Here is a 12,808-nt window from a genome sequence, read left to right on the forward strand (position 1 = left end):
CTGAGAAGGGCTTCCCTTGTGGCTCAGCTGCTAAAGAATCCGCGTGCAATGCAGGAGACCTGGGTTTGATCCCTGGGTTGGGAAGATACTCCACTCCAGTATTCTGCCATGGAGAATTCCAGGGACTGTATAGTGCTTGGGGTTGCAACAAGTCGGACACGACTGAGTGAGTTTCTCTTGGACTAAGAAGAATGCCAGGCGATACTTGGTGTGTGTTACAGTGAGCAAGACCTCGGGGAGGGGGGTTGCCTCTTGCGTTCTTTATTTTGCTTCTTTGTTCAGAAACCACTTAGGTAAACCTGTGAGACAGAGAATTCAGCCTCCAGCATTGTTTTGTCTCTGGCTTTAGGGACAAAGCATGCTGTTTCTTACAGTACTAAATGCTTGCTTTAAATCTGTACTGTGAATATTTTTAGATGTTCACAGACATCGGTACATGTGCTTTTGACGTCTTGGTCTTGGGCTACACTTCATCCATTGGCCGGAAGTAGGGAGACGTGCGGTAATAATACAGATATATCAATGCTGAAACCTAGTTTAAGAACGAGAGAGAAAAACGTGAAGTTTGACACAGGCTGTGTGGGTAATGACTCCATCTACCCGTTTGCTTTTTCATCATTTGCTGGCTTCCTCCTGTCTGGAGGGGTTGGAGCTATGGGTCACCTTTTGTTTTGCAAGTAACTGTATTATCATGTTACTCTTTCTCTCAGGACGTGTGCAATGACTGTCCCCCGGGCCCCCCAGGCCTTCCTGGTCTTCCAGGTTTTAAAGGGGACAAAGGTCTCCCAGGAAAGCCAGGGAGAGAAGGCACAGAAGGGAAGAAGGTAGGAACAAAAGAGGAGATTTCGTTTTTATCATTGGGACAAAGTGAATCATCTTGGAGATGCCAGCACTGTCTCTCTGGTACCCGTTGGGAGGCGAGGATCATTGGGGTCACCTTGGGGACTGGTTCCTGCACCATTTACCACTTTGGGGGTGGGTTATACCCTTGAATCACAGCCACACACCTTATCACCGCCTGCCTTTGCTCAGACACTCTGAGGGGCAGGCGGGGACCTGGGAATCCCATGGGAAATGAGTGAATGATATGGAAGTGGACATCTTGCTGACGATGCCGTATGTCGGGTCCAGACACTTATTCCTGCTGTTTTTTCTTTTTTTCTCCCCGTTCTTCCTGCTGCAGGGGGATGCTGGGCCCAGAGGCCTCCCAGGGCCCCCAGGAATAGCTGGACCTCAGGTCAGTGAACCGTCATAAAACTCACGTGTATCTGTTCTCATCTCACTGGTTAGCCTAAGTTTGAGGAAGAGTGATGCCCAGTGTAACGAGATCATGGTTTTAAAATCAGAAAATTTTAAAATGCCAGTCCAGGTTAAAAAATAAAATAAAATAAAATCAGAAAACCCACATTCAAGGTCTCTCCTTTGCTCTGGCTGTCTCAGTGACCTTGGAAATGGGCACTTGAACTTGTTGAGTCTCAGATTGCTCATCTACAAATACCTGAGTGGTTGGAAGTACAGATGAGCTACTGGATAGGAATGTGTAGTGATGGTTATGACATGAACTTTGGGGTCAGACAACTCTGAATTCTAGTTGAGTCATTGTTGCTGTGTGACCTTAGGCAAAATCTTTGACCTCTCTGGGCCTCAATTTCTCCAACCACTAATGATGTGAATAAAAACAACTGCAGAGAGAAGTGAGAGTTGAACATATTGTACAGATAAAGAACTTAGCACTCGATAAAAGGATTATTAGGGTGCTTGCTTCGGCAGCACATACACTAAAATTGCAATGATACAGAGAAGATTAGCCTGGCCCCTGTGTAAGGATGACGTGCAAGGTCGTGAAGCATTCCGTATTTTTAGATGTATGGAAAGAGTAACATGGAAACTTACATTGCCATATGTAAAATAGACAGCCAACAGGAATTTGCTGTATGGCTCGGGAAACTCAACCAGGGGCTCTGTATCAACCTAGAGGTGTGGGATGGGGAGGGAGATGGGAGGGAGGTTCAAAAGGGAGGGGATATATGTATACTGATGGCTGATTCATGTCGAGGTTTGACAGAAAACAGGAAAATTCTGCAAAGAAATTATCCTTCAATAAAAAATAATTTTAAAAAAGAGTGTTATTAGGAAAGTGCTATAGAAACGCAGTGGGCATCATTCACTGTGCTGTGAATGATGAGACACCTGTCTGGAACAGGCAGCATGGCTCTATAGGTTCACGGAGCTCGGAGGCTGGCATGGGAGGGGGGAGCTGGGTGCGCAGCTGCGGAACAGGCAGGCTTCGGGGCTGCGGCTCTCAGGCCCTCGGTCAGGACAGTGTTCAGCACTCAGGGGGAGAGAGTGTGTAGGCTGGGAGAGTGTGTAGGCAGGGAGTGGACATCCACGCTGCCCTGGGGGGCTTTCTCTGCCCCCCCGCCTTGTCAACTCTGTGCTGCTGTGACCTCTGCACATTGCTCTGTGCCTAATGCGTGTTCAGGGACACGCGTGTCACTATGTCACCGTGTTTCTCTGGGACTCGGTATGGCTCCTCTGATGGGGGTTGCAGCATGAAATTGTCAGTGGGAGAGAGACCACAGGAGCAAGACCCTTGGGGTGGGAATACGGTCTCGGCAACGGCCCTGGGCTGGCTTTTTGCCTCCCGGCCCTTCCCGTTCCTCCTGGTGAACAAGGGGCTGTGAGGGCAGAGACCCTCCGGGCTTCTGACCCTGACGACTGCTCAACGATGCTCCCACCTGCGCCTGGCGCGTTGTCAGCCCTCTGTCAGTGCCTGGGCCAAGACTGAGGTGAGACCTGGGCGGAAGGTGTAACCAAGCTAAATGAGCCTCTAATGCAGTATTGTGAAACGTTTAAAATGAATGAAGTAGATCCATGAGGAACAAAATACAGAAATGTTAAGTCAAGATGAGACCCAGCCTACACGAGACCCTCGTTTTCCTTCTACACAGCTCAGTCGTGTCCCCTTGTCTCATGGTAATTTCTGCCCCTTCGGAGCCCTGTGGATCACAATAAACTATGGAAAATTCTGAAAGAGATGGGAATACCAGACCATCTGATCTGCCTCTTGAGAAATTTGTATGCAGGTCAGGAAGCAACAGTTAGAACTGGACATGGAACAGCAGACTGGTTCCAAATAGGAAAAGGAGTACGTCAAGGCTGTATATTGTCACCCTGCTTATTTAACTTATATGCAGAGTACATCATGAGAAACGCTGGACTGGAAGAAACACAAGCTGGAATCAAGATTGCCGGGAGAAATATCAATAACCTCAGATATGCAGATGACACCACCCTTATGGCAGAAAGTGAAGAGGAACTCAAAAGCCTCTTGATGAAAGTGAAAGTGGAGAGTGAAAAAAGTTGGCTTAAAGCTCAACATTCAGAAAATGAAGATCATGGCATCCGGTCCCACTACTTCATGGGAAATAGATGGGGAAACAGTGGAAACAGTGTCAGACTTTATTTTTCTGGGCTCCAAAATCACTGCAGATGGTGACTGCAGCCATGAAATTAAAAGACGCTTACTCCTTGGAAGGAAAGTTATGACCAACCTAGATAGCATGTTCAAAAGCAGAGACATTACTTTGCCAACAAAGGTTCGTCTAGTCAAGACTATGGTTTTTCTTGTGGTTGTGTATGGATGTGAGAGTTGGACTGTGAAGAAGGCTGAGCACCGAAGAATTGATGCTTTTGAACTGTGGTGCTGGAGAAGACTCTTGAGAGTCCCTTGGACTGCAAGGAGATCCAACCAGTCCATTCTGAAGGAGATCAACCCTGGGATTTTGGAAGGAATGATGCTGAAGCTGAAACTCCAGTACTCTGGCCACCTCATGGGAAGAGTTGACTCATTGGAAAAGACTCTGATGCTGGGAGGGATTGGGGGCAGAAGGAGAAGGGGACGACAGATGATGAGATGGCTGGATGGCATCCCTGACTCGATGGACGTGAGTCTCAGTGAACTCCGGGAGTTGGTGATGGACAGGGAGGCCTGGCGTGCTGCGATTCATGAGGTTGCAAAGAGTCGGACATGACTGAGCAACTGATCTGATCTGATCTGATATGGAGCCCTGTGTTTATTTCCATTTTCATATTTTGTTCATCTTGTATTATTTTGCATTAATTTTTTATTAGAAAAGAAAAATATTTTTAATCACTTAAAAATTTACCACTTAAAACATATAGTACGATTTTCTTTTAACTTAAATACAGACATATTCAGAAGTTCTCAAGTAGGAAGGGATATAGATTTATACTGAATAGGTGATGAAATTCTTCATTTTTCATTAACTTTGACTTTTAAAAATATGTCATTGACATATTCTTTATGTCCGATCTGAGGTTTATGGGGCCCCTGGGTGAGTGGTCACTTGCCTCACCCTAGGCACAGCCCTGAAAGATGGGGTTGGAGCCATTATATTTGTTATTAAAAGGTAAGGAGGCAAACAAAAATACTGAGGTATGACACCAACTGGGAGCCTGTGGGGTATCAGGATGGAAAACAGCAGGTGTCCCAGGCCCCGGCCACATCAGGTCTCAGTGTAGATAGAACTGGAGGTTCTGCCCTGGGGAAGTGTTAGGCTAAGAGACACCAGCACAGCTGAGCATCCTCTGTGCTATTTCCTGAGGATTCCCCTTTTCTGGGGTCATAAGTGGCGGCTAAACTCCTTGCTTGAAGGATTCTGCAGGTGGCTCGTTTCAGCTGACCCTCAGTATACGACCTTTGCTGTCAGCTTGCCAGCTTCTGGGTGCTACCTCTGCCACATGATAACCTTTATTCAGAGAAAGGAAAGCAGATCAATTAAACAGATAAGGCGTTCCTTCCACTAAGGAGGAATTGTTTTCTCAATCAGCCCAACCACTCCTGAAGTGCTGGTGTCTTGGGACAATGACTCTGCCTTTGTTCTTTTATAATTCCCTTCAAGGGAGGGTTTGTTCCTTTTCAGAGTTGGAGAAAGTCAAAGAAAGCTTCCATCCAGGAAAAGAACAGAAATCAGTGCTGCTTCTGAAAGACAGGGTGTTTTGTTTCTCTACTTGGGAGTCTGCGGTGGCCTTGTTCTCAGGGTCACCCTGCACAGTGAGATCTCAGGGAGCTGCAGGAGATGTTATACCTAGTGTATTAAAGACCAAAGACCAGTTTACCTGCTTTATAATGTCATCTCCTATGACGGTGAGCATCATCCTTGGAGGTAGAGATAGTGTTCTACTTTACATATTAGAAAACTAAGGTCTAGCAAGGTTAAATGCCAATCTTACAAAACTACTACAAAACTAGTAGGTCAAAGTGAATCCTTGAAGTCCAGGTCCTAGACCCCCACTAGGTAGTATGCTGTTACTCGTCCAGGAGGGGCTTCCCTTGTGGCTCAGCAGTAAAGAATCCATCTGCAAAGCAGGAGATGCAGGTTTGATCCCTGGGTCGGGAAGATCCCCTGGAAAAGGACATGGCAACCCACTCCAGTATTCTCATCTGGAATATCCCATGGATAGAGGAGGAGCCTGGCGGGCTGCAGTCTACGGGATCCCAGGAGTTAGACACAACTTAGTGACTAAACCCAGTAATGCTATCACCAACACCAGCACCAAGGAAAGCACCCAAGAAGACTCAACGCTTCTATCTATTGATTCACTGCCCCTGGTACTGACTCTTAATAGCTTTCCCTTTCTCACCAACTGTGGCTGGGAAGATGAATCGCACTTGTTCAGTCGCCCAGTCATGTCCAGCTCTTTGCAACCTCATGGACTGCAGCATGGCAGGCCTCCCTGTCCCTCACCTTATCCTGGAGCTTGCCCAAGATCAAGTCCATTGCATCGGTGATGCCATCCAGCCATCTTATCCTCTAACCTGCTCTTCTCCTTCTGCCCTCAGTCTTTCCCAGGATCAGGGACTTTCCCAATGAGTCAGCTGTTTGCATCCAGAGACCAAAACACTGGAGCACCAGCATAGGTCTTTCCAATGAGTATTCAGCATTGATTTCCTTTAATATTGACTGGTTTATCTTGCCTGGGCACCCACAGGCTTGCCTTGGTTTTTGGCTCCAAACTCAAGCGTGTCTCTGTGCTCTTCACTCAACCCATGCCTCTCTCTAGAAAACAAAACAGAGGGCTGTTTCATTTCCTTTCTGTTGAACTTGGCTTATCAAACAAGATATCTGTCAGACTTGTGGACCTCATGATTAATTTCTAAATTGAAAACGCTGCCCACAGTGGAGTATTTGTGGTCATTGTTAGTGTCTTTTTATAACCAGAGGCTCTAGGTATTCAGTGGTCACAGGCTTCATCAGGAAGGTTTGATTGTGACTGTGATCTAACATCTGGGGACTCAGGCTTCCCGAGACTTTTCCTGCTTATTTGCAGCTGCCGTCTCTGGATCTTGGGTCTGGGGAGATGAATGACACCGTCAGCTCCAGAGCTTCATTCTGGAGCTTTCAGACTGCGTAAGATACTGACTAAGGAGAGGAAGCTGAAAACAGTGGCTCCCATTATGATCACCATCTATGCAGAGGAAGAAGAAGCGAGATTGTCATCAGACCATGACTTTCTAATGAGGCAGATGTAAAAGCCCCTTTGAGTTTGGAAATGCTGATTATTCTGTCCTTCGTGAAAAACATGGTTTTCTTCTTGTCCACATGTCCACACATCATGTAATGGGAACTACAGGCACTGGGGATGCTAGGTGAGTAGAAGACCTCATTGGAGGTTCTGGACAATTCTGGGAGGTGGGAGATAAAACCTCTTTTGCTGTTATTAGAACTGCCAGAAAAGGCCCTGGAATCCCATTCTTCCCAGAAGACAGCCCAGAGCCATTTAGTCCATGCTCTCCACGGCTGCCTCAGTCCTGAGAGATTCCCACCAGGCATGCCCTTAAACAGCTCCCTTCCAAGTCAGGAGGGATAGTGTTAGGTCGGATATGGGCCATGTCTTCTAGGGCCTGATGTGTTGGAGAAGAAAGATCTAGAAGGTGATGACTCTAAGCAAAATCAGACTGGGGCCAAGGCTATCGAGAGCAGTGAGTGGTCAGTGGTTCCCCAGCCTGGTTCTGCCTCTTATTAGCTGGGTGAATTGCACTGACTGATCATAAGACTTGGGGAACTGGGGCTTTTCTGAAGCAGGGGTCCCTAATCTGTAAAAGAAGGACCACATGGCTCATCTCACAGAGAGGACATGAGGATTAAACAAGGAAACATTTATAAAGCACCAGGCATGGTGCCCAGCACATAGGTAGAAAGTGCTGGATGCATGTGACTGTGGATGGTCCTCCTTACCGTTCCTTCTTCTGAGTTAATAACAACTATGACAGATAGCCAGGAGGAGAGTTAAATGATTTTAAGGAAAATAATGGCACGGGGCAGAGGTGAAGGCTACCTGGAGGAGGAGGTAGGATTTTTTTTTAACATTTATTTATTCACTCAGGTCTCAGTTGCAGCACTAGGATCTCACTGTGTTGTGTGGGACCTTTCGCTGCGGTGTACAGACTCAGAGTTGTGGTGTGCAGGCTCCGTGCTTGTGGCAGTCTGACTTAGTTGCCCCTCGGCATGTGGGATCTTAGTTCCCCGGCCAGGGATCGAACCCGATTCCCCTGCGTTGCAAGGTGGATTCCTAACCACTGAACCACCAGGGAGGTCCCAAGAAGTAGGATTTTACTTGCATTGACAGGCATTCTTGGGGGAAGGTTTTCTAAGCAGAGAAACAGCACACAAATTTTCAGGGACAAAATTTCTGAGACTAGCAGAGGCTTACTAATTTGAGAAAATTTAGGCCATGCTCTCAAAAATTTGTAAAATCCCAGAGAGAATTATCTGCTTGATGGATTCCCAAAACCTAACATCCTTAGAGCAGCCTCTGCTATGAATATAACCTCTAAATAATTGTTGTATTATGTACTTAGTACATGATGGCATGGGGGAAATATATTTAAAAACCAAACAGAATCTTCTCCCATACCAGAAGGTAGAACTGAAATAATTATTTTTTTTGCACAAGCATTAAACCAGAATATTATGGGTACCACAGGCAATTCTGCCAAGAGCTTGTAAAGACAAAGAAACCTCACCTTTTCTACGGTCAGGCAGCTGTGACTGATGACGTGTGTGTCCTCAGGGTGAATAGTAATTAGTCCTCACGTAAAAGGCCCACGTAGCACTGTTTGTCACGTTCATCCTAATTCACCTGGTAATTGGACTAATCATCTGCTCTAGTGAATTAGCTTCAGACAAAATCAAAACAAACTGCTCACATTTTTTGCCTGGAGGTAGTTCTGCAGCTTGGAAAAAAGGACCCAGAAGTTAGGCTCCTAGTTTCCTACAGCATCTGGCTGATGGGGTTTTATTTCTCTTGTTGATTAAATTTCAAAGAGATGTTCCCAGATGCTTGAGAAATATTTTGCTCGGTCCTTTTTGTTGTTGTTTAGTCGCTAAATTGTTTCTGACTCTTCCATGACCTCATGGACTATAGCCCACCAGGCTCCTCTGTCCATGGGACTTCCCAGGCGAGAATAGTGAAGTGGGTTACCATTTCCTTCTCCAGGGGATCTTCCCAACCCAGGAATCAAACCCATGTCTCCTGCCCTGGCAGGCAGATTCTTTACCACTGCACCACCTAGGAAGGCCATTCCTGGGTCCTGCTGCTGCTGCTGCTGCTAAGTCGCTTCAGTTGTGTCCGACTCTGTAAGACCCCATACACGGCAGCCCACCAGGCTTCCCTGTCCCTGGGATTCTCCAGGCAAGAACACTGGAGTGGGTTGCCATTTCCTCTCCAATGCATAAAAGTAAAAAGTGAAAGTGAAGTCGCTCAGTCGTGTCTGACTCGAGCGACCCCATGGACCACAGCCTACCAGGCTCCTCCACCCATGGGATTTTCCAGGCAAGAGTACTGGAGTGGAGTGCCATTGCCTTCTCCGATTCCTGGGTCCTAGAACCAGCAAAAGGCTTGCTGACCTTTGAAAAGGATTGATATCCATTTCTAAGAGACAGAGAAAGAACTCACAGTGTCACGTTTTCTAAAGGCAGTGCTCTGATATAAGGGCTTGTGGTACGAGTTTCTTCTGTCCATTTCAACAGGAAAAGCGAAGCCCTTTCATTGCATCCTCAGTAAACATCTACTGCAGAAAGCCAAGTTTGCAGAGTAGCAAACTAGTAATGTTCCTGGACGCAGAATCCAGGACGGCAGCTTGTTTCTTGGTTTGTTTTGTTTCCAATCTGTTTTTTCTTGATGGCTTTATTCTTAGTGTGTTGAAAGGTTCTGAGAACATGGTTAGCATAATCAGTCAGGCTTCCAGACTAAATATCTAGTGCTCTTGACATTATGAAACCAGCGGGACAAAGCATCGTGACCTAAAAACATAACCAGGAAATTAACTTGATTAGGAGGAGAAAGTTTGGACACAGATCTGGATTCAGTTCAGTTCAGTCGCTCAGTTGTGTCCAACTCTGCAACCCCATGAATCGCAGCATGCCAGGCCTCCCTGTCCATCACCAACTCCCGGAGTTCATCCAGACTCAAGTCCATCGAGTCAGTGATGCCATCCAGCCATCTCATCCTCTGTCGTCCCCTTCTCCTCCTGCCCCCAATCCCTCCCAGCATCAGAGTCTTTTCCAATGACTCAACTCTTCGCATGAGGTGGCCAAAGTACTGGAGTTTCAGCTTCAGCATCATTACTTCCAAAGAAATCCCAGAGCTGATCTCCTTAAGAATGGACTGGTTGGATCTCCTTGCAGTCCAAGGGACTCTCAAGAGTCTTCTCCAGCACCACAGTTCAAAAGATCAATTCTTCGGTGCTCAGCTTTCTTCACAGTCCAACTCTCACATCCATACATGACCACAGGAAAAACCATAGCCTTGACTAGACGAACCTTTGTTGGCAAAGTAATGTCTCTGCTTCTGAACATGCTATCTAGGTTGGTCATAACTTTCCTTCCAAGGAGTAAGCGTCTTTTAATTTCATGGCTGCAGTCACCATCTGCAGTGATTTTGGAGCCCAGAAAAATAAAGTCTGACACTGTTTCCACTGTTTCCCCATCTATTTGCCATGAAGTGATGGGACTAGATGCCATGATCTTTGTTTTCTGAATGTTGAGCTCTAAGCCAACTTTTTCACTCTCCACTTTCACTTTCATCAAGAGGCTTTTGAGTTCCTCTTCACTTTCTGCCATAAGGGTGGTGTCATCTGCATATCTGAGGTTATTGATACTTCTCCTGGCAATCTTGATTCCAGTTTGTGTTTCTTCCAGTCCAGCGTTTCTCATGATGTACTCTGCATATAAGTTAAATAAGCAGGGTGACAATATACAGCCTTGATGTACTCCTTTTCCTATTTGGAACCAGTCTGTTGTTCCATGTCCAGTTCTAACTGTTGCTTCCTGACCTGCATATAGATTTTTCAAGAGGCAGATCAGGTGGTCTGGTATTCCTATCTCTTTAAGAATTTTCTACAGTTTATTGTGATCCACACAGTCAAAGGCTTTGGCATAGTCAATAAAGCAGAAATAGATGTTTTTCTGGAACTCTCTTGCTTTTTCCATGATCCAGTGGATGCTGGCAATTTGATCTCTGGTTCCTCTGCCTTTTCTAAAACCAGCTTGAACATCTGGAAGTTCACGGTTCACATATTGCTGAAGCCTGGCTTGGAGAATTTTGAGCATTACTTTACTAGCGTGTGAGATGAGTGCAATTGTGCAGTAGTCTGAGCATTCTTTGGCATTGCCTTTCTTTGGGATTGGAATGAAAACTGACCTTTTCCAGTCCTGTGGCCACTGCTGAGTTTTCCAAATTTGCTGACATATTGAGTGTAGCACTTTCACAGCATCATCTTTCAGGATTTGAAATAGCTCAACTGGAATTTCATCACCTCCACTAGGTGACAAATACTATGATTATTTTTTTTTTCAGCTGTGTGGCCTCAGGTGAATGGCTTAACCTCTCTGGTCTTCAGGACTCTTATCTTTATGCTCTGATAATAGCCCCCTACTTCACTGAGTAGTTTTCCTGGCTGAATGAGAGAATGTGGACACATCGATTGCTCTTTTGCATTAGCTCAGGATATAAACAAAGAAATACATGAAGTGGAACCTCATGTGGACTCTGGCAGAGTGCCCAGCTGAGCAGGGGCTCTGTAAATGTCAGCACTCTTTTTTGAAAGGAAGTGAGTCAGGCTTGGGGGGTGGCTATGTGTGCTTTGATCCCCAGCTGCAGTGGAGAAGGAGACAGACAACCGTGGAGATCCTTGAGCCGCTGACATTTTAGTTGTTGCGGGATGAGGGTTGAAGCCACTCTAAGCCCAGACTGAGGATGGGAATTGAAAGGAAACCATTTACTTTTAAGGCGGTCATCCTTAAAGTCAGAGAAGCAGTGTGCTAGTCTGTGACTTCTTTTCATTGAGATTAGGAAGTGGCCTGCAGACAGTGTGCTGGCTTTAACGATCTTAAAAGAATAGACGTAATTGCACGCAAAAATGTTGCAACAAATGCTCTTCCCCTCGGAACCTATTTTTTTTTTCCTGCACACAAAAGCATTTGGCACTTTACAGATGCTGGAGCACCTAACCCTCCCAATATACCACAGAGAGGAGGAGGCTAGGGTGTTATTGGGTAATTATTGTCATCGACGAACTGCTGGTGTGGTTCAGTGTCTGGATGGAAAGAGGGCTGGGCGTGATGTTTCAGTGAGAGAATTGTAGGGTTTGGGAGTCTGGAAGGCCCCTCGGACGTAGGTCTGCCACCCACCACCTCTGCTCCTTCATCTACTGAATGAACAAACGGGGCAAACAGGGAACACGAACTTTCAAAGGTGCAAAGGTAAGGGAAGACAGGCCTGGAACCACAGCCAAGACTGAGTCATTGCCAACAGCTTTTAATGCATAATGCATTCTTTCAAAGAAACTACCGTGTTTTTGTTTAATAACATTTTACTGGAATACACTTGTTAACCCGCTAAGCCTAAGTAGGTGACAGTTAAGAGAGAGTGGAAGCTTTGAATGGTACTTTCAGGATTCGTTTGTAAGACTGTATCTTTGGTAGCTTGTATGCTGTGTCTTGGTGACCAGATAATGAAGACGACGGTGATGTGAAGGAGGAGGGGGATAGAGGTGCTAGTCGTGAGTGATGTAGCGATGGTGCTGATGATGACGGCAATGAAGATGACGATGGTATAGCTGATGAAGAGGATGAGGATGAGAGTGGTGCGGGTACTGATCATGGTGAGGGAGGAGGAGGAGGAAGAAAAAGATGATAGTGATGGTGCTGGGCAAAAGGATGACAGTAACGGTGGTGGTGGTGATGGTTGATAAGAGGAGGAGAAGGATAGTGGTTGTCATGGTGATGCCGCAGTGACAGCAACAGTGATGGTGACAGTGACCTTGGTGACAATGACCTTGGTGATGGGACAGTGAGACGGGTGAGACCCCTGAAGCAGTCACTGGTCCAGGCGCTTTATGGATTTTCGGCCATTTCTTCCTCACAGCAACCCCACGACAAAGAGTCTACTGTTATTATTCCCGTTTTTTAAGTAGGAAGCAGAAGAGTTGAAACACCTTGACCAGTGACACACAATTAGTAAATGACAAAATCAGGATTCCAACACAGAATAGTAAAAATAATTATAAGCTCTTAACTATATTTTGAGCTCCATGCTAAGTATTTCCCATGTATTATTTTATTTCATTCTCCCAGCATTTCAGGAGGTGGGCAATCATCATTCTCTTCATTTTGTCGATTAAAAATGCCCCACAACTTGGGCTTTAAATGACCTGCTCAAGGTCATGTAGCTACTTGGGGCCCCAGCACAAACCTGATAAGAAACTGATGAAGAATGAGTG

At 46.0% G+C, this 12,808-nt stretch overlaps 1 protein-coding gene and 1 non-coding gene across 2 annotated transcripts in view; both read left to right on the top strand.

The window, feature by feature from the left end:
* The window catches only part of COL22A1 (collagen type XXII alpha 1 chain), a 224,269-nt gene that overhangs the window by 177,055 nt on the left and 34,406 nt on the right, over positions 1 to 12,808 (top strand). The window contains 2 exon segments of the mRNA XM_070382724.1: positions 711 to 824; positions 1,184 to 1,237. Of these exon segments, the coding sequence (XP_070238825.1) occupies positions 711 to 824; positions 1,184 to 1,237 (168 nt within the window).
* On the top strand, positions 1,755 to 1,861 carry LOC138990826 (U6 spliceosomal RNA). Its single transcript, XR_011466939.1, has one exon. It is a non-coding gene; the product is annotated as a U6 spliceosomal RNA (small nuclear RNA).

Source organism: Bos mutus, chromosome 14, assembly GCF_027580195.1.
Source record: "Bos mutus isolate GX-2022 chromosome 14, NWIPB_WYAK_1.1, whole genome shotgun sequence".
Taxonomy (NCBI): domain Eukaryota; kingdom Metazoa; phylum Chordata; class Mammalia; order Artiodactyla; family Bovidae; genus Bos; species Bos mutus.